The sequence below is a fragment of the Prorops nasuta genome, unplaced genomic scaffold (genome assembly GCF_024137725.1).
Source record: "Prorops nasuta isolate Cenicafe-Biocafe unplaced genomic scaffold, Cenicafe_Pnas_1.2 PNAS00004, whole genome shotgun sequence".
In the NCBI taxonomy this organism is placed as follows: domain Eukaryota; kingdom Metazoa; phylum Arthropoda; class Insecta; order Hymenoptera; family Bethylidae; genus Prorops; species Prorops nasuta.
This window is the reverse complement of record NW_027116801.1, coordinates 6,790,230-6,816,706: the sequence shown is the minus strand read 5'-3', so window position 1 is coordinate 6,816,706 and position 26,477 is coordinate 6,790,230. Positions and strand designations below refer to the sequence as shown.

The 26,477-nt window shown below is 43.0% G+C and overlaps 1 protein-coding gene across 7 annotated transcripts in view; it reads right to left on the bottom strand.

Moving 5' to 3' along the window:
- Window positions 1-26,477, bottom strand: part of bru3 (bruno 3) — a 517,537-nt gene that overhangs the window by 450,726 nt on the left and 40,334 nt on the right. For 5 of the 7 annotated variants that reach the window (XM_066726515.1, XM_066726517.1, XM_066726518.1 and 2 more), the window contains exon 1: window positions 12,354-12,607. In XM_066726515.1, coding sequence (XP_066582612.1) covers window positions 12,354-12,407 — 54 coding nt within the window. In that variant the 5' untranslated portion in view covers window positions 12,408-12,607. Of the gene's footprint in view, window positions 1-12,353; window positions 12,608-19,195; window positions 19,279-26,477 lie in introns of those variants that run through there. The other 2 variants (XM_066726521.1, XM_066726520.1) reach the window with 1 other exon arrangement.

Here is a 26,477-nt window from a genome sequence, read left to right as displayed (position 1 = left end):
AGAGAGAGAGAGAGAGAGAGAGAGAGAGAGAGAAGGCGAAGAAAAGTCGATGCGTATAGACGTCGATTGAAACCAAAATCTCCAATACCGCGAAAGAGTTTCGTTCGACGCTGGAATGGGAGAGCTTTTGGAGGAAAGAGTGGGGAAGAGGATGACGAAAGAAAAGGGTAGTTCAGGATGGTGGAGAAAGGAGATGACGGCGGGGTAGGGCAATCAGAGGTTTCTGCTTTGACGTTGGGGCGTCGCGACGCTGTTTGCGCAGCACTTTCATTAGCCTGCCTCAAATTACTATAGTTCAAACACGAAGCACTGCCACCACTCGCTGCTATGCGAAGGCGATTCCGTTTTGTCAAGGCAAATATCGACGCTAAATACAGAGAGCGATAGGAAGAAGAGGGAAAGCAGTGTACCGAAAAAAGATGGATATAGAAGACGGTTCTAGGAAAATTTTACTCGTCGATCGATATAATTCTCTGCTAAAATATATATACACTATATACACACTATATTATGCATAGTACAAACACGTCTCCTGTACAATTGATTAATTGTGTTTTTACATATAAATTCTGGAAACTGGATGAAAGGGAATAAAAGGAAGAGGAAAGCTAGGTGGGAAAAGAAGAGGACGAGCGGACAGTTGAGCGGGCGCTGTGCTATTATATTGCTTCTGAGAAGATTGGTGTAGCCATCGGTATAAGTGGGTGGTGGAAATATTACGTCTTGTGCGGTACACAGAAAAATCCCGAGGACTCGTCGAAGGAAGAAATCAGTATTTGTAGCTGTACTGGACAAAATCGAGGATATCGAAAACTCAGTTGTAAAAATATTCGTATTATTCTTCGTTGCATATATATATTCATTGTTTTTCTTCCATCGATTATCATCATCAAAGTTAAATTTCGTACCATCGTTTTTCGTTGTAAAAGCTGCAGGTATAAAATCCCGAACAAAGCTCCTGAAACTTCTGCTGGAGAATTGTAGGAGGAAAATGTTGGAAAGTGCATCATGGATATGATAAGCAAAGCAGCATTGGAAAAGTTTTTATCAATGGCAGTATTGGTATAGACAGAGGTTCGGTTCACACCTCCCAATAGCGTTGGGGGTGACAAGCATGAACTTTACGGATGGCCTCAGGTGCACCAGAAATCATCTGGCATTCGTAACCAGACGTGCGACATTCATCTTCCGTCGTGGATGCGAAGGGGATATCGAACATTTCGAGGACAGTTTGCGCGGGACGAACATGTGTACGACAAATCCTTCGGGATTATAGGCCGCACGGTAGAGGACCAATGTTGAAATATGTCCTGGTGGAGAGATATCGCAAACCTTTGAATTACGACGAAATCGTAATCGACAAACTGTGCTTACCCATTCGCAGCCCTTCTCCCTTTAGCTCGAACCCTACCTCTCTCTCCCACTCTCTTTGTTACTTTTCACTCATTTTCGAATTATACATCCCAATCTGGAAATAACGCAACGTATTATAGACCCACGCTATAGAATTAAAGCGGAGAATTCAAAGGACTGATAGCGGTGCAATTTATTGATGAATGCGTGGCCTCATTTTACAAAGCATGCTCTTCCGTATTGGCAAAGCTGCGTCAAAGGAATAAATCGTTTTTATATGCTGCACGACATAAAGAATGTATATTCAAATCAAGACAAAATTTATCAATCGTGCTCCGAGAATTGAAGCTGGCCGAATAAGCCAAAGTGCGATAACGCGGAGGAAAAAAGCTGGCACCGATCCAGGCATGTTTACTGCTAAAATTTGTCTCTGTGGACTAGCTAGAAGTGTACATATTGTACACGTGATGTAACGCTCACAATGCTAGAACCTGTGGGTCGCGTGAATTAAATATGCCTTCGTCACAGACTTGCCTTTCCAGCCATCTGCTGTAAATGCAACCTGAGATATGAATCCTGTAAATGGAAAATTCGCGCGAAATGAGTATACATAGTAAACAGCTAGTTAGAGAATATTCGTCCAACTCTTATAATCCTATTCCTGCATTAACACTCTGCATATATCCACCACGAATGAATTGAAGATTAAAATATTACTTATCGCCTACTCTATGAAGAATACATATATATATATATATATGTTCCGCAAGCTTGTTTTAATTTTACTCTCCAACCACGTAATAGTACTATATCTCGAAAGTAGAGACATATTCGGAGGAAAGTACTGTATTGTGAGATTATCTCGCAGCTCTTGTACATTCTGTTTTTCTTTTTCAACGTATAGAACGTTATATATACAGCTGTAGTGGGCTTTGATATTATAAATACTAGAGATGAGCTAAACTGGCCAGAGAAGCAAAAATGGTCGATGGATAGTGAAGTAATATAGAGTAAATGTTTATATTGGTAAAGCGACGATCTCTGTTTATGGAGACATTAATGCAGACGGAATAAAGAGACACGGTAAGTTGCAGGAATCTCCCCCTCCCCCCTCCTCCCAAAATAACACGCCGACGAGCCCGACAACTGGCGACGAGAGGTGTCAAGTCCTGCAATATTCACGTGACCCTTTACCCCTACTCCCTTCGTCTACCATCCTCAGTCATCTCTCTCCTCGACCCGGGCTCATTCCACTTGGAGCAACCCCGGACCGCGCTGCGATTCTCGCTAACCCCGGCGAGAAGAGGCCTACCCCTGGCAGAACACTTCATTTATCAGGCTCCGACATCTCGTTGGGTTGCCTGAATTTAATTACCCGAAACAAGTCGGCGAGGATGGCTCTTGGCTCGTTCATCTGCACCAGGCTAAGGTCAGAATGGTAGACACGATGACGCAAAAATTACACGAACCAAATAAACCTACGCTCCCATCATTTATATTGCTCCCCTTCGCTTCGGTTAAGGCAATTTACCAAACCTTGGGCAATTAATCACAATTTATAATATTGCTTTCTTATCAATAATCAAGGGACACGGGGTGTATATACTGTGTGTATTGTATATATATATATATATATATATGTATATATAGTGTCTCGACGAGAAGTACATAGAAACGCACGTATATGATAATGTCACCGTGCGTAATATAGTAAGATTTCTGTAATGCATTGAAATAAAGCTATATCGAAAACCATTAAAGTAACGTCATTCAACTCGCTGAGGATATCAACGCGAGACACGACTTGTCGCTTATATCAGTATCATATTCTAGCATTTATGACGTTACTCGCTGCCGAGAATCTTGATTCGCGGTCTCTGAAAGCATCAGAAGCTCGTTTTATAGTGATTCTACGTGACAGATCAATAGTACTTTAGCTCGAAATGCAAAAGAAGCAGAGCTTTGAAATGCTGCTTAAACGTCCGAAAGGAGAAACTGTTACGTGTGCATCACACGGTCGTGCACAAAGCAAATTAATATTTGTTTGTTTGGTTTTTTAGGAGAAAAAGTCGTTAACCTCGACTTATCCGGGGCTTAGTAGGAGTAAAATCCATGTCGTCCAGGCATAGGGATATACGCAGGAGGGTACTAATGGCAATGGACAAAAACCATTTCGTAAGCCCATGGGAGAATGGACGGTGCGACATTACACGATGAAACCGGGAAGAGCTCGATACGACTGGCTTCCGGTGTTGCTTGAGGGAACCGAAACTTGTACCCTAACGAGTCTACCATTTTTTGCTACGTTGAATTAACCCGGATCGTCATTGAATCGATATTTTTTGCCTTCATTCTTACTTACCAGCGATCAATACTCACGGGTAATAAAATCACTTCTGTTCTCCATTAAAAATATATACAATTAATTGTATAAAATATTTATAGTTTATTTACATCGTTCATTAAGACATCCAGCTAGAATATTGTAATTATAATCAACCGGTGATTAGAGTGTAATTGAAAGCAAATATTGTTCTTTGCAGGAAATTTAACGTGTGCGTTGCATACGAGTATCTATATATTTTTGTCCTGTTAGGATAGCAGTGGGTCCCGTGGGCTCGCAAGAGACGGTTAAATAAACCGGTCAGAATGAAATTTCAGCGAGAGTAAAGCGTACCCCCGAAAGTGTCTTTGATTTCCGGGCAACCGGTGGGATACAGCGCGAGAATGCTAACGGTGTTTCATTGTTGCCCGCGCAAGTACGCAATTAATTTCTGTCTGTGCTCGCCACGGGGAAATGCAAATATACGGCGAGATTTTGCCAAAGTAATTCGGAAGTGGCGCGGTGTACCGCGCGCATTATGTCGCTTTTCTCCTCGCGCACCTCTCACCCTCTCTTTCAGCATTTTTTGCACCACGTCCTATCTGTCTCACTCACCGTTACTTCACACGCGCATATATAGCCAACTATGGAGATAAGATCCATTCGTTGGAAACTCTAAAGAAATAATTTCCCCTATATCGGAAAACAAGTGCTTGAAATATTGTGAGTTATAGCTATATATATATATATATATATATACGTGCATGGAGGAAATATTAACTTTTCCGCAGACTACAAAGTAATTCAATCCGGGTGATATTAATGAATGTGAGCCGGAATATACATAAAGATATCTCTTACGTTGTGGTGATGTGTCAGAAAAATATATGTAGTCGTTAATGGGCGGCCATTAAAACCGGATGTTATATCCCGAGAGACGGTAGCGCGAGAAAAAACGCGTCGCCTTTATCACATTCCCCGTTGACGTTCTCCAGGGATAACCGCGTCCTGAGAGCCGTATCGTGTACCTCCCGCCGAACGTTCCTTTTACACCGATTCAAAGCCTTTTTATTTTCACCGAAGATCCTTCGACACGCTCCTCCAAGGCTTTGAGTAACGACACGAATGATTGATGCTACATTACGTAACGCGCTAAAATTTCAAGCTTGAATCACCCTACGTTAATGCTCCAAGATCGTGCACTTCCCCCTCCCACCCTCCTCATAAAAATCATAAAAAATCAAAATTGTCCAGCCGGAGACTATATGCGTACTATGTATATAATTTGAACAAACTTTTGAACGATGCGAATACATTAGCGCAGTGATATCTTATTGGCGCATTTCGAGATGACGATTTAGATAGTGGGGCTTCTTCCAGACATTTCTCATTTCCGGTCTGATCATCAGTGACAGAAAATTTTGCACGGTGCTCCGGCGTCACGGAGGAATGTCAAGTCAGGCGAGACGGCTGTGTGTGCGGCTATGCCACGTTAGAAAAGCGTGAATGGACGCCGCTCGCGCGCCGCTGCAACACGCAACGCGCGACTCACTCGATTGAAATTCACGGGGAAACGAATTCGCGTCTACGGACTACAGGCTTGGCGCTGTTAAAGATATGGGAGGAAAAGCGTGGAAATGAGAATGCGCGACCTACTTCTGAGCATTGTGCGGCCAACTTACTGCCATTCTTACACACACACACACAAAGATACACACATACGCGGAGCGCGTTATACTGTCACAGCGTTGCGTTTGCGTCCTTCTGGATATCCCATAACAACGACGCGATGCATGTACATATATATATATATATATATATATATATAGGCACGCAATATATATTCCAACACGTGCGATGCTTATAAAATGAGTTCATCCAGCAGCTATATCGTCATCCAATGGAACTTGTGAAAATTTCATGCCAACACGTCCCTTTGCAACGTGGCTGAAACGTTTAACTAATTTCTTTTTATTCAGCTTTCTAAAGAGAGAACGCGATTAATCGCAAGCAGGACAGCAATGTGGTTTCCGTATTGTTTCGACTAATTCTTCCATCGTACCTAAATTTACAGCGCTGTATATTACCCTTGCCAGTATAATTACGCCGTGTTCTTGCGCGAGTGTAAATAATACGTGCCACCGGTGCTCACGATACAATTGGACGTGAGTTGAAATTTATAACAATTTATTAAGTACAAACCAGACTGTAATTTACCGGTCATGAAACTCTACCAACAACATGCAGTTACGTTATTTGCGTTCATTGTGTCTAGCGAAAGTAATATAACCATCGAGTTTCAGATATATGCGCAAGATAAATATGGCCTTTCATTGGTAGGAATTGTTTAATTAAACTCTGACTCGTCGAATGCCAATCTCTGTGTTGTGTATGGCGCAAAGCAAAGGGTATAAACGTATAGTTTGCTCTAATGCCTATATATACTGTCTCCGGTGTCCCGTGGAATAATCATAGCGTGGAGCAATAAAGTATCATTACAGGTGCTTTCCGATTAAAAGTGCTCCAATACTGAAGAGCATTAATCGTACGCGAAACGGGGAAAATAATTTAATTTGAAAGTAAAAACGCGATTCACTTTGCAAGTCTGATCGCGGCCCATTGTTTCCCAGCGGAACTAAAAATATCCTTCTCTGTTCCACCCTCAACTGCGCGCACCTAACCCTCTCTGTCTCTCTCCAGAGCTCGCCCCCGTTCGCCGTAGCCTCCTTTGTATAATCAAAACTCTCGAACAAATTTTCATATTGTTTGCGATTCAATTGGACAGGCAATTTCCGAGTCGTCTTTGAAAATATCTTCTCTCCTCGGGCGTCGCTCTTCCTCACAACTTTGCCTATTCCCCCCACCCTCCAACCCCCTCCTCCCTTGCTGCTGCTTTTCTTCTTCATCTTCGTCTCATTCTTTCCAAAATTGCCGAATGTATACGTGCGTATGCTAGATGAAACCAGAGACCTCTGCCCATTGCCCTTCGACGGTTTATCTTACCAACCACTCTGGTACTTGGTTATCTTTAGCTTTAGTGCAATTAATACTGGGACTCTTGCAGATATTGGATTTTTTGAAACGAGAGACTGGCAAAACTCTCCTCTTAATTAAGTACACCGCTTTCCACTTTTTTAAATTCGCATATCAAATTTTCTGCCTTATGACGTGGGTTTGTTCCAAACAATCATCCTAGCTGCTATTTAATATTTTACTGTGAAATTGTGTAGGTGGCTGATGGCTGGGCTAAAATTGGAACTTTGCTGACTAAAGTTTTGGCATCGTGGGATTCCGAGAATAAGAAACTGGTATGAAATCGTTGTTGAAGCGTAAGAAAAGGAAGAAAGATCCAGGGGAAAAGTAGGAGTAGCGGAAGGAGAAGGAGAGGGGGAGAAGAAGCATTGAGTGTCGCCAGTTTAATAGGGTCCATTCGTATGGTACATTTGGTGTGTTCATTAAGACGCGAAGATTACATCGACTCGCTACTAAAACAGTTATATACGTATCCTACGAGCGAGTTAATTCTTATCCTTATATACCAGCGGATTCACCCTAACCCAGAGACCTGCCCTTGACTCTTAATACACCCTAGCTGCAGTTTCAAATAGCCAAGTTGGTACTTGCGCAGCAAGATGTCTATCACGCGGTAAAGAATAATTCTTAGCTCTACTCCGCTACGTCAATTTCAATTACTAAAAACGAGGTTAGCCGAGTAGAGAGAAGTAAGGTGAGGGTGATGAAGGCACGATATAAACTGCGTTGCAGTGTGCGAAACACTTGTAGGACTTTTGATGGCTAAGCAAGCATGATGGGTTTTCCTAGCGAAACAATTTATTTCCACTAAAGTCTTGCACGCATTTCCAGCGAATCGCGAAACGCCGGTCTTTTCACAATCTCGCTGTAGGCGAGCAAATATCGTAATGGACCAACACCTCGATCCGATAACAGATTGAAACGAGGCAAGGAGTTTTCAGAGAGTGGCGGTGGATTTTTTTGCAAGGAAACGCTGTAATATAAATTCCGTTTGAGCGTGGCACGTAAGTTCTTAAGAGGAAACTTCCTTAATCCCTTTCCGCGTAGCTCGGTAGTAGCTGGCGCGTTGGGGGTTAACCTAGTGCAGAGCGGAGAAGGAAGAGTTATAAATAACGAAGGGACTAGAAAAGCGGGTCGGGTCGTCCCGCTCGCATGCCTAGTACCTTATCCAGCGATGGTAGCAGGCTGGACACGTCCTTCCCAACAGAAAGCAGAAGGAGAACCAGATTAGAACCCGGCAATCAAGCCAATTATACACTCCGGTGACGCTGACCCAGCTCCTCTTCCGCAGTCCTCTGTGTCTGCTGGCTCCACTTCACCCCCCCGTGACGCCGCTTCTCCTCATCATCCACCACCTACCCTCTGCTAGCTAGCTGTACCATGCCATACCTCTTCTCTTCTCTTCCCTTCCCTCTACGAGCTTGCACACAGAGGATACTCTACTCCAGAAACTCATCAGATCCGCGGTAATCCCCGTGGTACGAGACCCCAACGAATTGCTCGTGGAATTAAGCAGCTCGCGCAAAATACCTGATACGTGAGTGTCTCTATGGCAGCATGCATGCCATCGCTTCGTACATTCCAAAAAACCTCTCGAGACCTCTCAGCGTTTCTTCAATTTCTTCTCTCGACTCTGTACGGATATCGTGTAGCACGTCGATGGCGAACGAAGGTCGATCGCCTTACCAATACCTATATATGTATGTACTAGAAGGACGATGATCTTGTTAGGAGTTCGCTGACATCGACGCGAAAATAAATAGGATTGATTAGCGAGCGGAAATAAACCAGTCGGTTAGATTGATCGAAGGTAAAAGCTTTTTCACCCCATGTTTATTAGATGCGTGTGATTTTCTTCAGCGATTCCGCTGCTTGAATTTTCTTAACTTTTCGAGATAATGGATGTTAGGTGCTGGTAGGAGGGGTGCCTTTTAAAGTTTCATTCTTATCAAGGAAGCAGCAGCAGCAGCCTAGCAGTAGCAGTAGCAGGGTGTCTTTAAAGATTTTCTGTAAAGAATGAATCAAGGGTGAGAAAAGAAAATTGAAGAGTCTGGCAGTTGTGGTACAGGCCCCGAGGGATCGGGAAGCAGCAGGTCCAGAAAAGCGGTTCGGACGGCAGATTGCAGGCTGGGCCTTTGGAGGATCATCAAATTAGCGAAAGAGTCTTTGAGGGTGTCTCACGAACGCGGGCGACTTGGCTGGCTCGTCATAGCCTCTCTGGCGGAATTATGCCCCGCGTGACCCTTTCCACCAATGGAGTTGCAAAGTTCTACCTTCCTGCGAGAAAGGAGAGAACGAAAGAGGCAAGCTCTCGGAAGAAAATAGAAAGGAAGACTCACCGAGCTGCAAGTGACACTAACGCTAGCTGAATGCAACTGGAGAAAATCCTCCTGAGGATTTCAGCAGCAGAAAAGCTGGACCAACTGTGCTTTGCCCGCCGTCCAGATATAAATGAGCGAACTTTGAAAAGCCAGCAGGAAAAGACGTTGTAACCTTGCGGACTTAGTCGTGCAGTGTCTTCATACACTGGCTCCTCGCGTATCGGTATAGAATAATTTTTGGACTTTTTAGCTGGCAACGTCTCGCTCTGTTATCTCATGTTTAATTCTTAGCCACTTACCGAAATACTTGCGGATAAACCTTCGGCTCGAACGTACATGTACATATATACTTTGAAGCACGCAAATGAAAATGGTGAAAAAGTAAAGGTATACCATCGTAGTTTTTTGGTCCGCTAGAAAATTCAAGCCAACACACATGGAAGTCGCGTATATGATATTTTTAACTCAAGGTATAGGTATATAGGCCCGGCGCACATGCACGCGAACGCTCACAAAGAGCCTGAATGTTTTATCGCAGCTGGCCCTTTGCTTCCCTCGTTGGTGCGATGTACTTTGAAACCCGTGGGTGTCTGGCCTACACGGAAACTGGGGCAGAAACACAAAGCATGGCCACTGCCTGGGTGAGATACCACCAACAATACCTAAACGCATGAAGAAGAACGCCTTTTCCACTCTTCCCTAACATTTCTGAAACGAAGCATCTTTGATAAATGGAGGCCTCTCCTTCTCACTTATATACACAACATCTTCAGTCCCATTCTCTCACTTGATGTTATATATATATATATATATATATATATAAAGCGAGGCTTGTAGGGGTATAACAACGAGAGCGTTAATGTACGAGCCTCGGAAGATTTCTCAAGTTTTTTCTCATATATACCTTCGGTGGAGAAAATTCTTCCTCTTCTCTGAATTCATTGTCTTGGCTTTGGCATAGCTTTAGGAAGCCAAATTCTCCGTGGACCACGCAGTGTTAATTTTAACTCTCGGAGAAGGCAACATTGATCGAGAGCACGTGTCGCTCCTCTCGGAAGACCTATGGCAACCGTGATGTCAGTTTACCCGTTCTGCTCGGATAAATATTTAGATTAGACATGTGCTTCCAAAGCGATCGTCAAATGATTTTGGCAAACGCGCGCTTCGCTAATATGTCCACGGATAATCGAAAGACCCGCTTATTCCATTCGATTTAAAAATAGTACTCGGAATTCCAATTAAAGGCGATATAATTTCTTCGCGGTGTATACGACTGTATATATCGCTGAAGGAATTCCAATCGGAAACAGATGGATCTTGGGGATAAGAATGGAAGAGGGAGTAGAATTGCAATCTCATATTACTTTGCGTTATTCCTTGCCCGCTCATTTTCGGTCTTCCCACTTCTCTCGGCAAAGCGTTTTACTGCCCACTGGGCGGTGCTTCGTTCTCTGCAACGTCGAAATAAGTTTTGGCCGGAGACTGGCCGCAAGGGGCTCGGCCTGTTTACCTTACCGGCCGTAAAGAGTTTTCCCGTACAATTCCTATTTTCCACACTTGATGCCTTTCTCGAAGGCGCGCCCCGCACGGCAGGACAAATAAAATTTTCTCAATTTCTCCGAGACGGGGAGGCAAGCGCGAAATATAGTTTAACATCCTGTAGCCTCCCCCCTATAATCTATTTCTTTCGCGCAAAGACCCGTAAACCATCACACATAACGTCTCGGTTATCGGCAGATGGAAAAGGTCTCGAGCCGCAAAAGCATTCCGGAATCGGTCGGGGGTCGCGCGCCACCATTTTCTCAAGGTGAAACGAGCTTCGTCCGATCGAACTTCCAAAAGTGGGACATTATTTTCCCGCCCGAGGGACGCATTCAATTTCCGTCCCCAGCTATACGTCCGTTCCTCTCTTTCCAAGCTCCATCGAGAATGTTCCAGATAATATCTTAAATCGTGAACGTTCCGCGCGTCCGAAAATCAAGGGGAGTACGCGAAACAAAGTATCAAAAGTGCCACCAGATATTCCTCGGAATTTAATATTGCCCGAACAGACGTAATTCTTTTTCTTGCGTTGCTCGATCATTGAAATAAACTGAAAAATTGTCAATTTATAGTTGAGAACTTTGCGAGCGATTTAAGAAGAGTGAAAAGTTTCGAGGAAAAACTTACTTCCAAAGCTTTTCACTGTTTTCCACCTTTTTTCTTTAATTTGAGTCTTTGCGATGCAAAGAGATGCAAGAGGGAGGGGGAAAGGGGATGGGGGTGGAGTGCTAAAGCAGAAGAAGGAAGAGTGAGAAGTTATAGGAAAAGCATATTTCTGTCTTTCTAGTTTTCCAGGACGATCGCGAATCACGCGCAGGGAAGCATCGAGTCAATAACGGCTGCTTCTGGCCGTGATTTGCATGACAATCGTACCGACTCGAGTCGACGGCATCGTCATCAGCGTGACTGCGTCTTCGTCTCCTCAAAGGCAAACTCTCTTCTTCTCTTTCCTCATCCTTTCTTTATTCTTTCTGTCTCTCTCTTTCTTTTCTTTTTTTTTTTGCTCCTATCCATCTCGCTTCTCCAAGCTTTTATCTCCATTTTCTACATATATATACAACTTTCTATCGTTCATCCAACCATCTCCCGCTACAAATCTCTCTCCTTTCTCTCCCTTCGGCACTCACGGATATAATGTTATACTCAAAACCCAGACCGTGTTGAGAGCCCTAATTAAATTCAGTTTGGGTACTCTTACTGAGCGCGGTCCATCGTTCATTAAGCGTCGGATCAAAGTGATATTCCTGTAAAGTAGTTCCATGCCGGGGTGAAAGCACCTCCCCCCAGTCACTCCGCAGCCCTCCAACCCACCGCCAGCATCCATCTACCCGCAGCCGCTCGGATACTCGAGAAAACGTCGCGTGAGCTTTCCCCGAGGGCGCGAAAAGATCTTTTACATCACTGCCAGGATTACCCCTATTAATTGTCCCGTAATGAATTAATTATTCCATTCACGCAATCCTATCTCGTCTTGAACGAAGGAAAAGGTTCAACGTTAAATGCTCCTGATAAGGACGTTCCTGCAGAAATAAAAAAATTCCATCGAGCCTCTTAAACTTGATTTTCGCACCTGGGCGAAACTAACCTTCGTCTACTCGGATCACTAAATCTTTCTCCCTTCTCGATAAACCCTTATTGCAATAAATTACAAAATTCTAAAGTAATTTCAATTTAGCATGCGTATATAATAATCCTGTAGATAATGATTGTGAATATTCTTAAAAACTGATTTTTCGTAGACGTTTATAAGAGAGATTAATCAGAGCGTGCATTAGTCATACCATAAACTCGTCGTAAAGGTAGGAGATCTCCGGAAATGCGATGAAGTCAACCATATTGTCAGGACGTAATCGCTGCTTAAGTATCCAGCACTTGAGATTTAATCGAATATATATATATCCTTACACGAGTCACTTTAATTCGCCAGATGAAAAATGATGAAAAAAAGGCAAGGATCGCCACACTCCACAGTGATAAAAAAATTCACTTTTCCGGCACAATGCCCTTAATTAGCGTTCGTTCGTCAGATAAGAACGTAAAGCTGGAGGCTATTTGCAATCTAATCGAAAATGTCGCGTGTGCTTTTTTGGCCGACGAGGCTCAAAGCACAGCGGCAGTAATGGAATCCAAAGGTGAATTGAGTATGCTAGTAAAACTCGCGCGATTCTCGAGCAGCAGGCGTTATCGAGCAGCTGGCATGGCGCGCGGGATGACCATACAGGCACGAACGGCACAACACACACTTGAATATTTTATAAACACTTGGCACAAACGAAAGCCTGCACTAGGATAAAACCCGTTAGCCCTGCAGGAAGCTTGCGTCAAAAGATGCTATTCTAATCTCGTAGATATAAACAGCCACTTCTTGTAAACAGTGCAGGAGAGCCGGGATATTTCAAGGTTTCCATATTGGAGCAAAAATAATCTATACCTACGATTATCGCACACAGTTTCACTTGACCATATTGCACGGTAGTTGTATATATATATATATATATATATATACACGATGACACACAAAATATACACAGGTATACGATCACTGCATTGGAAAATAAAAGCTAGAAAGAGAGGGAGGGGGAGGGGGGAGAGAAAAAGGAGAGAAAAGGTAGTGGAAGCTCGGGAGGGGTGGTGTCTCTCAGGGTGGGTTTATTCTTTTTAATTAGTGTGAAAAAGGCACGGCTAGGATTTTGCAGAGTTTCTGCTCTTGATACGTAGGGACGTAATGGGAGTAAAAGGAGGAATGAGGACAAAGAACGAGCGAGCGCGTATAACTACGACCGGCTTATTCGCAGAGCCGCTATCGCGCAGCTTAGTACGGAGTCCACGAGGCAGCCACGAGGGTGGCTTGGACGATTCTGCGCGCGGGAGGGCCTCGAGTGAGAGTGAGAGAGCGTGGGTGGAGGCGAGGGGCGACGAGACGTGGAAAACGAGAGAGCCTACGAGCCTGCCGCGCTTGCGAACCAAAGCACGAGGGAGAGTAAGCTCGGTCACTGAGGCGTCGCCACTCGGCTTGTTTCCTTCCAAGTGACTCCCTCCTCCTTGCCCATCAACCCCCACCCTATATCCTTATTCATCCCCCTTTCCCATACTACTCTTTCCTCCTCTTCCTATAAATCTTCCTCACCTGCTTCCTCCTCCATGCGAAAACGATTATACACGTCACCTGCGGATAGGCATCGCTCCTCAATAATTGCCAGATTCTCGCGCTCGCTTATATATATATATATATATATATATATGTACTTATTATATATATGCTTCTTCACTCGCGCAACGCTATATCGATTGCTGGTAATTAGCGCGATAACCGCGCTGGCTCTGGCGTCCCCCTACAAAGCATCGCATCGCCAAGATTCAGGCTACACGTTTCTGCTTTATTATTAGCCGTGATGTACCTCGCTGTATACACGCTGCTCTCGCCGCTTTTAGACCCGATATATGATGAATGTACGCGCTAACTATTGATCAGCAACCCAAAATAAATCTATCCAGCCGTGGCGAAAATTATCTAACGGACGACCGGCCCTATTGGATATTTTTATCCACGCCAAATAGACGACTGTATAGCTATACAATTCTATAGAATTTCTCTGTTATAATAATCTAGCGTGCAAAGTGTTAGAGTCTAATCGCGGGGATGTATTGTTTGCCATTGGAATTACGGATAAGGGGCTTAGCTGAATTTCTGTAAGGAATCGATGCAATTTCTGAAATTCAAACAAGAGACAAAGGTAAATCCGTTTGACAGGGAGCAAATATTTGTACGGATCTGTCAGCAACCGATAAAGTAGAACAAATCAATATCGAGTGAGAAATAACGCTTTTACGTACCTACCCCTTCACGGAAGTTGGTTCGAGTGTGTACGTGTGTGTGTGTGTGTGTGGAATAGTGGGAGGTAGGGAGAAGGGTCGAAGTCGAGGTAACTGAAATCGCTGAAATTTCATCGGATTCGAGAGTGACGCAGGTGCGCATAGAAGTTGCAAAAACTTCGTTAGGGAGGAATGCAAACAATGCCCGGTTCGGGCAGCGGGTGCTACCGAGTTTTCTTAGCTGCGCTGTCGGTTCCAAGTGGCTCACCCTTCACCCTTCACTCTATACTTACCACCACCCCTTATTTCAATCCCTGCTCTTTTTCATTCCCTTGCAGCCTTTGCACATGCCAGTATCGTTCTCCTTATGCAAATGCGTACAGAGCCAAAACCTTCTTCGATCCCCCCCCCCCCCCCCACTCCCCATCCCTCCCCCGCGCACTCTTCAACACAAACGTTTACCGGAAGTTCAACATTTCTTTCCTATACCGTCGACGAGCCTGTCGACGTCTCCCTTTCCCTCTAACCAACCCCCAAGTGAATTGGACCACCAATTTGTCAACTGACTGCAAACGCGTCTTTCGGAATTTCCAGCACCAACTTCTACATCGTGCCACGCTTTACCTATATAACTGAAGCTTGATACATTGCTTTCCATTCATGCCCCACTAATAATTATCTTGCCACGATCGATTCATACAATTCATTCAAACGTGATTTAAATTCAACTGTCTCATTTTTTATCGTAACACATTTTGTTTTAACGCGCAAATTTTTTTATTTTTCTTTGTCCTGACGAAGAGTGTTAAGCGAATTATTGGAATGATATATATAGATATAGCGAAGTGAAAGATGAAATATAGGTGGATAATTAGATCATACACAGGAGGAACTTTTTCTATCGGAAGAGAGAAATACCAATCTATCGCGGTAACATCTGGCGGTCTGTTAATATTAGGCTGCCTAGACCAACATTGCAGCCAAGGCAGAAGCTAAGCTTACCAGCCGAGGTAAATAAACAAGAATTAAATCTGGAAGGCTTTATCGTAGCGAGGCGCTCTGAGATTTCTGCGCGGAGAGAGATAGAAAAGTAAGGCAAGATTGTACAGTCTGAGGGGATTGGTGGGGAGGGGGAGGGGGGATGTAGGTGGGGGGGGGGGGGGGGGGAACGTGGAAAAATGAGGAGACGAGACGAGATGAGAGGAGATAGCCGTAATGCTTTCAGCTGCTCCGATAAAGAGTATGCTGCATCAAGCCATTGGTCTGCGAAGGTTTGGAAAAAACCTAGATTTCTCCCTTCGAGAGATCTTTAATTTCAGCTAAGTGAGGCGGGCGAAATCAATATGGTCTAAAGCACCGGTGTCCCTAAATAATAATTCATTGCGAGTATTGCCAGCAGACATGCTCCTCCACTTTGATATCCACGATGACCTCGTCTGGCACGCAAAAGCTCGATCAAATCACGAGTGGCTGTACCGCGATACCGATAATATGATAAGAATCGTCCATTGCGATTCCCCCTTTAATCACGCAATTGCGTACTTTATTGGCCATTACTTCATTTTACTGGAGGATTAGTCACGAATTCTGATCAAACTATAAATTCCCCAAGACTTTAATCACATAAATTAATTGAGTCGCCGAGCTTATCGGATAAGCTGACTATCTTCGCACGGATTTCATTAACCACTTTAAACGTTCGAGATAAATGCCACGCAGAATCTGGATGGCATTGAGGAATCATTTGACCTTCTTCGTTCTTTCATATATATACATGTATAATATATAGTTCAGATTATAGACAGTTTGAAAAAGTTGAGCGTGCATGCACGGTCCTGGGTAGTTCACCGAGGGTCTCTGTATAAGAGCTGTTACAGCACGCAGGAAGTATCGCGAAAACGACCGGAAGTGGTGTACCGCATTCCTTAAGTTCCGGTAGCACGCGCGCGAGTTTTGGAACACGTGCGCACGTACAACGATCGCTTCCTTAGCCAGCACGAGCTAAATATAGTCGCTTGGTCACAAGGCATTGTTATTGCTCGCGCAGTGAAGGGGATGTTTGCCGCTCGCGAGCCATGTTTATGAACGCTGCTCTGCTTTCTCGTATTATATGGTCTCAGGTGCGTTCCAATGTTACGACCGGAGAGCCACTTGTCTCGTAAAATCGCCTATAGCAATAACCTGTAACGTTATTCCCAATTACTCTAAACTATCGGCTAAGGTGACGATTTCACAACTATTAGTTTTTAAATCAAGTACTATACTATTACCTCCCACAGCTTTGTCAAGTATAATATATATATAATAATGAAATATGAATGTTAGATGTAAAATTTTATTGCAGTACAAAAATAAACGCATATTTGTTTTTTTTTTTTTTTACAGCAGTTTGGTTGTGCTTTTCAGAATAATTTAGTTATGAGAAATATAATATAATTGTTAATTAATCTATAATAATAGAAATCATTAACAAAGTTGTTGATAAAATTGCCCAACGTCATTTCTCGCCACGCCCGATCAATTCTTACTACTGGCGAAAACTTTGTTTCATTTTTTCTATATAAGTATAAATAAAACATACATCGATTTACGTGCTAAATTCTAACCACGGAGGACGCGTATCCGTACTATCATCAGGTATTCAGCGTGCGGCAGTGAGAACTAAAAGAAATATTTTTTATCGGAGAGCGTAGAGATAAATGAAAAATATAAAATCCGCATAAAAACCTGTGGACGATATGCTGTGTCAATAAATATGCCAGTGATGACGGTTCGGTGGTGAAACGGCTTGCATTTTTTCGTATTTCGCGTCCTTGCCACCGCACAGGCTGCGAACTCGTGGGTGTCCTGCACACGCCTGTACACACGTACACATGCGGAAACGGTATAGGTCTAGGGGTTCGCGCGTATCAACGCACGGCATATATGTACGTATAATATGAACGCGAGCCGCGCGAGATAGTGTTGAGGCGCGTATACGTCTGCCTCTTCATAAAGTCATAACTCAAGCGAGCCCCGGGCGCATCTCTCGGCATAACATTTAAAACGATTTCCGCTGGCATCGCTGCCAAGACCGTAGCTGCGTTGTTTCGGGGATAGATTAACGAAACATAACGCCAGTACTCGCTACGGACTTCCAAGGGGTAGCTGGATAATGGGTAGGGGCGTGTTGGCACTGCTCTGGCAGTTAAGCAACGTTCAGTGCCGAGACTGGTACCTTTCACCACCCCGGACGCACGATCGATGGCAAAATTTCGGTGGTCCGACGTAAATTTCGTTTCAACTTCCCGCAAACATTGCCTAAAGAATATAGTCGCGTCTCCTTCTCCCTTCCAATAACCCGCACCACCGCACGTCACTCTTCATTCATCCCGGAATATTCTGCTGATGCTATATATATACTATATAGCATAAGACACAATAGGTTATATACAGTTTAGGAAGATTTCTAGCTCGAAATGAGAGGATAATCTTAAGGCAGCAGTTGGTGGCTCATGAATTATTGAAAGCTTCTTAACGGAAGTGATCTTTATGCCTGTTATAACGAGATAAAATTGATAAACCGTCGATCGCGACGTCGTGGCGCATCGCGAGACATCGAAAAGTATAGTGAACGTCAGCGAGAAATCTTCCGGGCATCTTGGGTATATCGTAATGTAATGGTATTCCATGGTCATTTCGATATACGTGATGGTGAAGATAACGACACAACTCCCGTCCAACGTTATTTATGACATTACTCGTCATAAATATGTATGGGAACCATCCGTATCGCTTGAACCATATGATTATGGGTATGTCCTTTCGCGTTATCCTTGCACTCCATCGAAAGGATATCACCCTCCAGCAACGAACTATGGTAGCTCTCTCGCTATTTAAATACGAAGGATGCTGCGTTTTCCAGACATTTTACGTTTTCTACGAGAATGAAATGGAACTTCCCATGTTCCGTGGGAATAAAAATGTTTATTATAGATTATACGCTCCCTTGATACACATACGTATCAAGAAAGACGCAAAAGATCATAAATTTCTTTTATGGAATATCCGTAGTGGTACGATGAAATTAAGAACGACATTGGGCTAATATATTGTATGCACCAGAAATATAACTCTGATTTCATTATATACTTATTATTGTCAAATGACGTTACATAAAGAAAAAAAATTATACGCAGTATAGTATAAGCTCATTGCGCGAAGAGCACGTTGACACATCGTGAATTTTTCACCCCCTCCCCCCTTGCTCCTCCTCCACATCCCAGCGCTGAGACTACTACCCCTTCACTCTCTCTCTCTCTCTCTCTCTTACCCCCTTTTCCCGCCAACCATTCCCTTCTCGCCGACTACCCTTTCGGCGTTAAGAGATTAACTTGTCACATCGTACCATTTTAATATTCTAGATCGTGGAGAGCCTCGCTGGAATTAGCACAGAAAGCGCCATACGGCTATCATAAGCGATACGTTTCTATTAGCGTCACGCGGTACCGTTCCTTAACATGTAAAAACGACGGACAAGTTTTTATGCAAAATTTTATTACAGAAATGGAAATTCGATAAAGCTCGAGCTTGAATTCAGTATTAATTCAACTGTAGATATCGTAGGCTGGATGATGACTTACATGGATAAAGCCGTCATTTATTTTTATAATAAATTATAGCATTGGTGAATAAAATGTTTGAGGGGAGGACCTATGTTGCTTTGAAGGTATACGTATAGCAGCAAATGCATTTTCCGGTTGTGGAGATTAAAAAAAATTAGACCTGGGAATGAACGCAAGTTGTGAAAAATGTTTAGAGAAATACTCACCCCTGGTAAAGTCCGCTTCTCATGCAGAGCGTTCTGGGCGCTGATTGCGCTGTCACGACTGTAGTAGGTGAGAAATGCACAGCCTAGGGCAAAGGAAAATACAGTAATTACTTCGAGAGGTCGTGAATATATTTTTCTGAAATTATATTTCAAATTAGTAGCCTTTGAATTTTATAAAGTATCAAAATTATATTTGTCGCCTAATTACATAGGAAACAGCGAGCAACAATACTAATAACTAGGTGTAGTTTAATCGCAGCAGTAAGTATACTTATACCGTTCGAAAATTACTTTCTCATTGAAATTTAAGAAAAATTAGATAGCGCTTTATTACTTTGCTAAATGATCATTTAGGAAGTTTTAGTTACATGACGTTAGTTAATTAATATAATTAGTTATACGTTGGCTGCTACCCTTTATACTACTCAGCTGAAGTAGCTTTTACATTAATTTAAGTAATTTTTTAATTCCCTAACAGTAAGAAATTACTACAATGAAGGCAGAGGTAATTTGTTATAACTGCCTACGTAAATGTCCCCATCTCACGCAGTTTTCAACGAATTCTTGCAGCACGAATACGTATATATTCGCTTCAATGAAAAAAGTTCTATAATGAAATTTTGTTATTTTGATTCTAATAATGAGCGCACTATTACTGTTTTAAGTTGCTACGAGTTCTGTTGAAAGCTCACAGAATTTTAAGATTACACATTTTTTCGATAACAGAGGGATACAAGTGTTGTCGAGGCAGGTGCTGTATAATTATCGTTATCCACGTAGCAGTATCTACATAAGGACGGAAACGACATACTCCAGGGTCGACTCTTCAGCACCAAACTCGATGTGCACGCAAACCCCGTGCTAGTTAGATTTGCCTGGCTATCTTAGGATTAATATAAATAACCTTGTATCAATCACACTGCAATGTTTCACGAGAGGGATGGAACCACAATTATGCATCTGCCATGATTTACATAAACTTCCGGTGCACGCATGCACTTCTCACAATTTCCATGTGAAAATTAAACCCTAAGAAAGCGTCATATTTCCAGCTGTCATAAATTGAAGAGAATCGAACAAGCATTCCTCGCTTCTTTCGAGTTTAGCCAATCATTTTTGTTGTTACATTCATAGCACACATTATATTAAATATATAACAATGTTGTTCGGATTGTTCGAAGTAATTAGCTCGCAGCACTGTTATTGGTCCAATTAAAGATCTGGGAGCGAGCTGGGAAGTAAAATTAATTTTCTACGCTAGTTTTCCCTCGGTTTAAGAATGTCGATATCAAAACGGGCTAAAACGATGGTAATTAACCCCTGAATTGGATGGCGGCTGAACCAGATCATTATCGGCTATCGCACTGTTAGCAAACCCGCGTGGGTACCGCCTACCTATCTAGCGTGGAATTTATTCAAAGCCCATTCTATCTGATCGCAACATGAGTACTTTGACGATGCAAGATATACACTTGGAGCAAAACATAACCCCTAATTTTCATGATTAAAAATTAGGCTACTAATTAAGGTCTTCGTTCGGAGCCACGATCTTGCATATTCCAGCAGTTTTTCATTGAAACAGCGCGAGAAACCCTAATCTCGGCTTACACGAGCCATGAAATTTTTTGATGGTGGACACGGAAGCTAGGAGTATCATGCAGACAACCCTTTCTTAGCTGAGTTACGTCAACGAGGTCGAAAGCGAAGGAGTTTGGAGATACTGGTGCACGCTCGTTATTTTTCATGCAGTATAACCTAAACACACAAACTCTTCTTTCATTATCTCTGAAAAACAGCTCGAAAATAAGCCACCTAAGACGTGTATAAATATTAGCAGCTTCATCTCCGAAAAAAAAAGTGTAGGAATTTATGAGCGATGTTTACAAATACTGTGGCAGGCTTAAATTTTTCAAGATTTAATTACCTACGACACTTTAATACTCGTGCATTTATATTTGCACGCGGCTTTTACACAGAGTGAGCTAATTGTTTCACGAATAAACCAACAATGTAAATGGCATCGAGTGAACTATATACATGTATAATATATATAGAAAGCAAGTATCTGAGATTTCGATGTTTCATGAAATAATAAAAGAGAAGAGACTGAAGGGAATCTGTGAGAAAACTAAGATTGGCCGTGATACGCACAGGTGAGACAGGGGCAAGTGACGTCACGCGAACTGCAGTATCTTAACGAGAAGTTGAGGGTTCCTCGATGGAGTTTCCTGGGGAGGGACACCAGGCGTCTGTAATTTTTCATGCGCTACGTCGTAAACACCGCAGGCGCATCGTCTGAAAAACACGCTTTTCCCTGCCGAAGGTTACCCATCTCGAGGAGCTAATATACGTCCCATTCGCACGTAGACTGTCCAACCTAACCTGCAGTAACTCGTATAAAGCTGCGAGGGGACACGAGTTAAGGTGCGAGAGATGGAAGAGTCGAGGAAAGCCGAGAAAATGATGAAGGGGTGGCACTGGAGAGGATATAAAAGAGGCGGTAAGATGGGTAAAGGAAGCTAGGGAAAGGAGAAGAGGATGGGAAAAGAAGAGGGTGTAGTGGGATGAACGTGGGGATTGAAAGTAAAGAAAGAGGGGGATGATACCCGAAAGTTTCGGGAGAGTTCTTTGCCCACGGGCGGTCACGGCGAGTATTCGCTGTCAGATACGCAGAAGCAACGGCTCGACGGAAAATGGGGTTGCTCGAAATATTTATAAACATCGCCGGTGCTTATCTTAATTGCATTGGGACAGGTTGCATGACGCCGCTATTCCCCGGGGCTAATACCACCGGGAATAGAAAACTTCGGCCGCCAGATCGCACACGCCGCTTGGCCCGACGGCGAATTAGCTTCCCAGCGTATCAAGAACGAGGACAAGCCTGCAGCTTTCTTCCTTCCTTCCTTCCTTTCTTCCCACACTGGATATTTTCCTCCCCGACTCTCTCGGGCAAATTAAATTTACGGAGGACGATCGAAGAACGCGTTTCCTCTCTTGCCTCGCACACGGCCACTAGGGATTAAGCGAGGTAGTCTGATTACGTTCTACGAAAATGAAATCATTACGAAGCCTTGATCCAAATGGGAAATAATAAGAGCCGTCCTTGAAATTACTCCTCTCTTCATTGACTTTTCAAAACAATTCTACGTCTGCCAAATTCGAAACCTGCTTATACCATATCTGATCATTCAGGAGGCGCCCAATCTTATCCGTCCCGGTAAGCAATAATGGACGCAGAGCTTTTCCAATAGCAACCAATCGAATCTAAAATAACGATATTTTACAGCTAGGATTACGCAAGCTGCTTACGGGAACATAAACATAATTAATATGTATAGATCTAAAATACAAACCAAGTGGGATATTTGTTGACATTCGAGTTTATCAATGGATGGAAAACTTATTCTGCCTAGTATCGATGAAAAATTGGTGTGTCTGGGAATATATATCAGAAGAACGCGAAATAATGATAATGATATGTTCTAGGGTCAGTTTTAGCTATCCCCTTTGGTCGACAGCTGACCTGCAATATTCCAAACTCTATATCTGCTGTATAGCATCAGTATAGGTGGAATCCTTTTCCGGGCGAAGGAGACAAAGTAGCTCGCGTGCCTCTCGCGATTGACACTGGTTCATACACACCTTGTACATATACCAGTATATATATATATATATATATATATATCTCTCGAGGCCACAGCACGTCTTCGCAGCGTAGTACGATCTACGGGATCTCTCGAATCTGCCCGAAACACCCACGACCACGTCCTGAATTTCATCCCTCCGACTCGCTCGGCTATCGCTGGTCAGGATCGGCTTATCAATCACCCTGGCTGGCTCGCACGGCGCTCTTCGTAGGCAAGTCCGCAACCGCCGCGTTAATGCGAGCTCGTTTAGCTTCCTTTCTTATCTTCCTCCGCTACTGTTTTGGAAAATTTATAATATTCCCGGAAAGTTATCTCAGCGAGACTCCTAAGAAGAGAAAGAGGATTTTCTGGAAAGAATGGAACGCGAATAGTTGGCAAGGATATCTGCAATGAGAGGATGGTGTAGGGGATGGAAGAGGAAATATCGCGTAGGAAGGTAAATATAGATAGGGGAGGTTGGTCTGGTTAAGAGAAGTAGAGAGAGAGAGAGAGAGAGAGAGAGAGAGAGAGAAGGACCGACCGTTATCTTACTGCACGTCAAGCGTACACCGTTTCGCACGCTACTCCGCGTACAAGTGCAGTGATATATTTGTTAAAACGACAATAAAATATTACGCACGACGGTATCTCCGCTCTCACTGCAGCTCTCACCAGAGATTAGTAAGTCCCTGTCGCACGACGATTATCGTCCAGAAATAAATGTACTGGGCTGCAATTGAGTCTCTCAGGTACGGAGAAAATCTGGAGTATCCAAAGCTACGATAAGACTTCGGGCGATTAGTCCGATAGAGTGGCGACGAGTGCACCTTCCCTGCGTGAAACGCTAATAGGTAGAGGTTACATTTACAGTGTTAGAACAATTTAGTGTTCCATGTAAGTGGAATACCTTGTCGTCGACTCTCTACCTCTTCGTGTATTTGCCTATGCCTCTCATGCTTCGTTGAAATTTTAACGATAGAATAAAATATGATATAAAAATAAAACATTCGCACTGGAGATTAACCTATATTTTTCATGTCGAAAATCATTTTTTAGTATTGAATTGGAATACATATTTTGAAACTAAAAAAGATGGTTTGGTTTTACCAGAGGGAAATATTTGTAGAATAAATGCGAGGGAAAACAGATTATAGTGGTTCGAAAGTGGGCGAATGCGTCGAGACGAACGAAGTGGACTGAAGGATGGAGGAGGAGTAGAGCTCGGGGTCTCTAAGGACGTAGGCAGATGTAGGCGTTAGCGGGTTTTTCGGGGATGGAAAGCCAGGGGTTGGATTGGACAATGTCGTTGAAAAGAGGGAGAGGGAGATCTCGTTGTATCGATCGGCGTCATAAAATCCATTTTATGACTTGGACGCTGTCCAGTGACTGGTGTATTAGCCGTCGCATTGCCTCGCAAATAAAACGCTCTTCTATACTCTTGAACCCCCTTAACCACCTCGACTGGCTCTCGTCGATGTTGTACGGTGCCATCGACTCACGTCTGCGTCCAGACTCCCCCAACTCTCTCTTTCTAAACCCAAGGGAGGAGAAAGTTTCTCTTCAACGTCGTCCAGCATTTCGGCGTCGCTATAGCTTTATAGACAAAAACTATCCAACCAAACATTTTCCTTCAGGATTCGATGCTCAACGATATTTCACTTTTGGACTCGTTTGCGAATCCACCGGACTCTCACCTTATATTCTCCTCAGCTTCTTACGTCACGTTTGTTAAGGTCGCACGTGGTTAGCGGTAATTAATCCCAATTGAATTAATTAGATTCGCTCGGTGAAAATTAAGCACCACCGTGATCGACGTGTGCGAGCATACACGCCATCCAGACACGTATATAGAATCGCGACACGACACGCCACAGCACATGCCTATGCTTTTTGTCACGGATGCCGGACTTTGCAGTATCGTGCGCTGCTCGTTACACGGACGATGTCGCTAAATCACTGGAATCCAATCGGCCCACTGAGTCCACGACCCGTGCACCTGGAGAATTCCTCGTGCGGCATTCCGAAATTCAATCGCCCTTTTAGGCATCCCATCGGGAAAAATTCCTCGAATATTATGGTTATCTTGCAAAGAATTACTAATTAAAATATCTGACTTTCCCGTACTTCCAAAGCTAGGACAGAAAAATGTCACAAAGTTACCAACAAAACTATAGTTCTCTAAAGGAATTCGTAATAAATCCAGCTATATTAAAATTACCAGATAAATCGTGTAGTCCGTTTATTGGTAAATTAACTATTTCTATAAAATAATACAATGCATGTAGTAGCTAGACTTCTGCGAGGTTTAATCCAATTAATTCAGAAGCTATGAGGAAAAAAAGAATTTAAAGAAAGTGCAAGGAAGCATACTCTGCACTTTTAGCATGGCATATGTTTATTGGATTCAAGACGTTTTATCCAGATAAGAGTACAGGAGGTCGTTTGAATCGTTCTTAACCAGGCAGTAGGTAGTATGCTGGCGCGAGGGGTTTTACGGCCCCCCTTTAATGAATTAAAACGAAACGAGCCCCCGGCGTGCCTGACTTTGCCCATCTGCCCGCGGCAATGGGCTTTTTCTTCTTCAGCCTTCCACCTCTCAGCCCCCTTCAGCCCCCTTCAGCCCTCTTTCACCCTCTCAGAACCGTCCTTCTTCCCTTCTCCGCGTCGAGTTGTCCGCAGACGAGAAATTTGCATCTTGGGCGAAAATTGAAATGCGCTTGCACAATGGACAGGGAAGAGTGTCCTGCGAAATGACTTTTATAATAGGAGGCAGGTAATATAGCCACGCCGAAATGACTAGCGTTTCCAGCCAGTACTGTGTGCAATGCTCGACTACACGATGAGATTCGTCTTTGTATTTGTTTATACCTACACAGAAGAAATAAACGAATACGTTTTCCCATGCCTACATAATTCAACGTAATATTAAGCTGGTGGTGGTAGTCTGTACACTCCCTATACGCGCTTTTTATATGTGTCAGAGGATATATCGAATTCTCGGTATTTATAAGATTGTTTGTATAAATAACTGTAAAAATCGATAGAGTTTTTGATTACTTGTAACTGTAAGGACTTTGTATTGGAATTATTAGTAATAACACACAGATTACGATTCGATTAATTAACGAAGGATTCTCTTTAAATTTTAATAAATGCAGTATCATTTTTAATTCAAAGCTAAGCGTTAAAGGGATTACTGTTTTAGCAATTGAACAAACATGTGGTCACTAAATTACAGTGTGAGCCTTATATTTCACAGTTAGATTCCTTTAGAGGTCACTTTTCACTGAAAGAGCTTTTAAGGTATCTAAGTGCATCCTTATTCGAAAGTACTCTATTACACGGTAATACCCGACTTTTAAGTGTTTGCATTGATCACGTGGCACTAATTTTACGAACTGTAATTCAAAATAAATCTACAATTTATGTTTATATACATATAAAACACATTGACGATAAAAAATCTGTTTGATCGTATCAAAGTTAAGATTAAGTGCAATGAATGAAATAGGATTAACTGCTGAAAACGCGCTGGTTATTTAGGTTAAAATTATATAGCCGTTTGTGAAAATGTGGAAGGTTGGTATACATTGTTTTTAAGATCGGTCAATATTGGTATTATTGTCGGGACCATCGCTATTCTTGGACGGCACTTT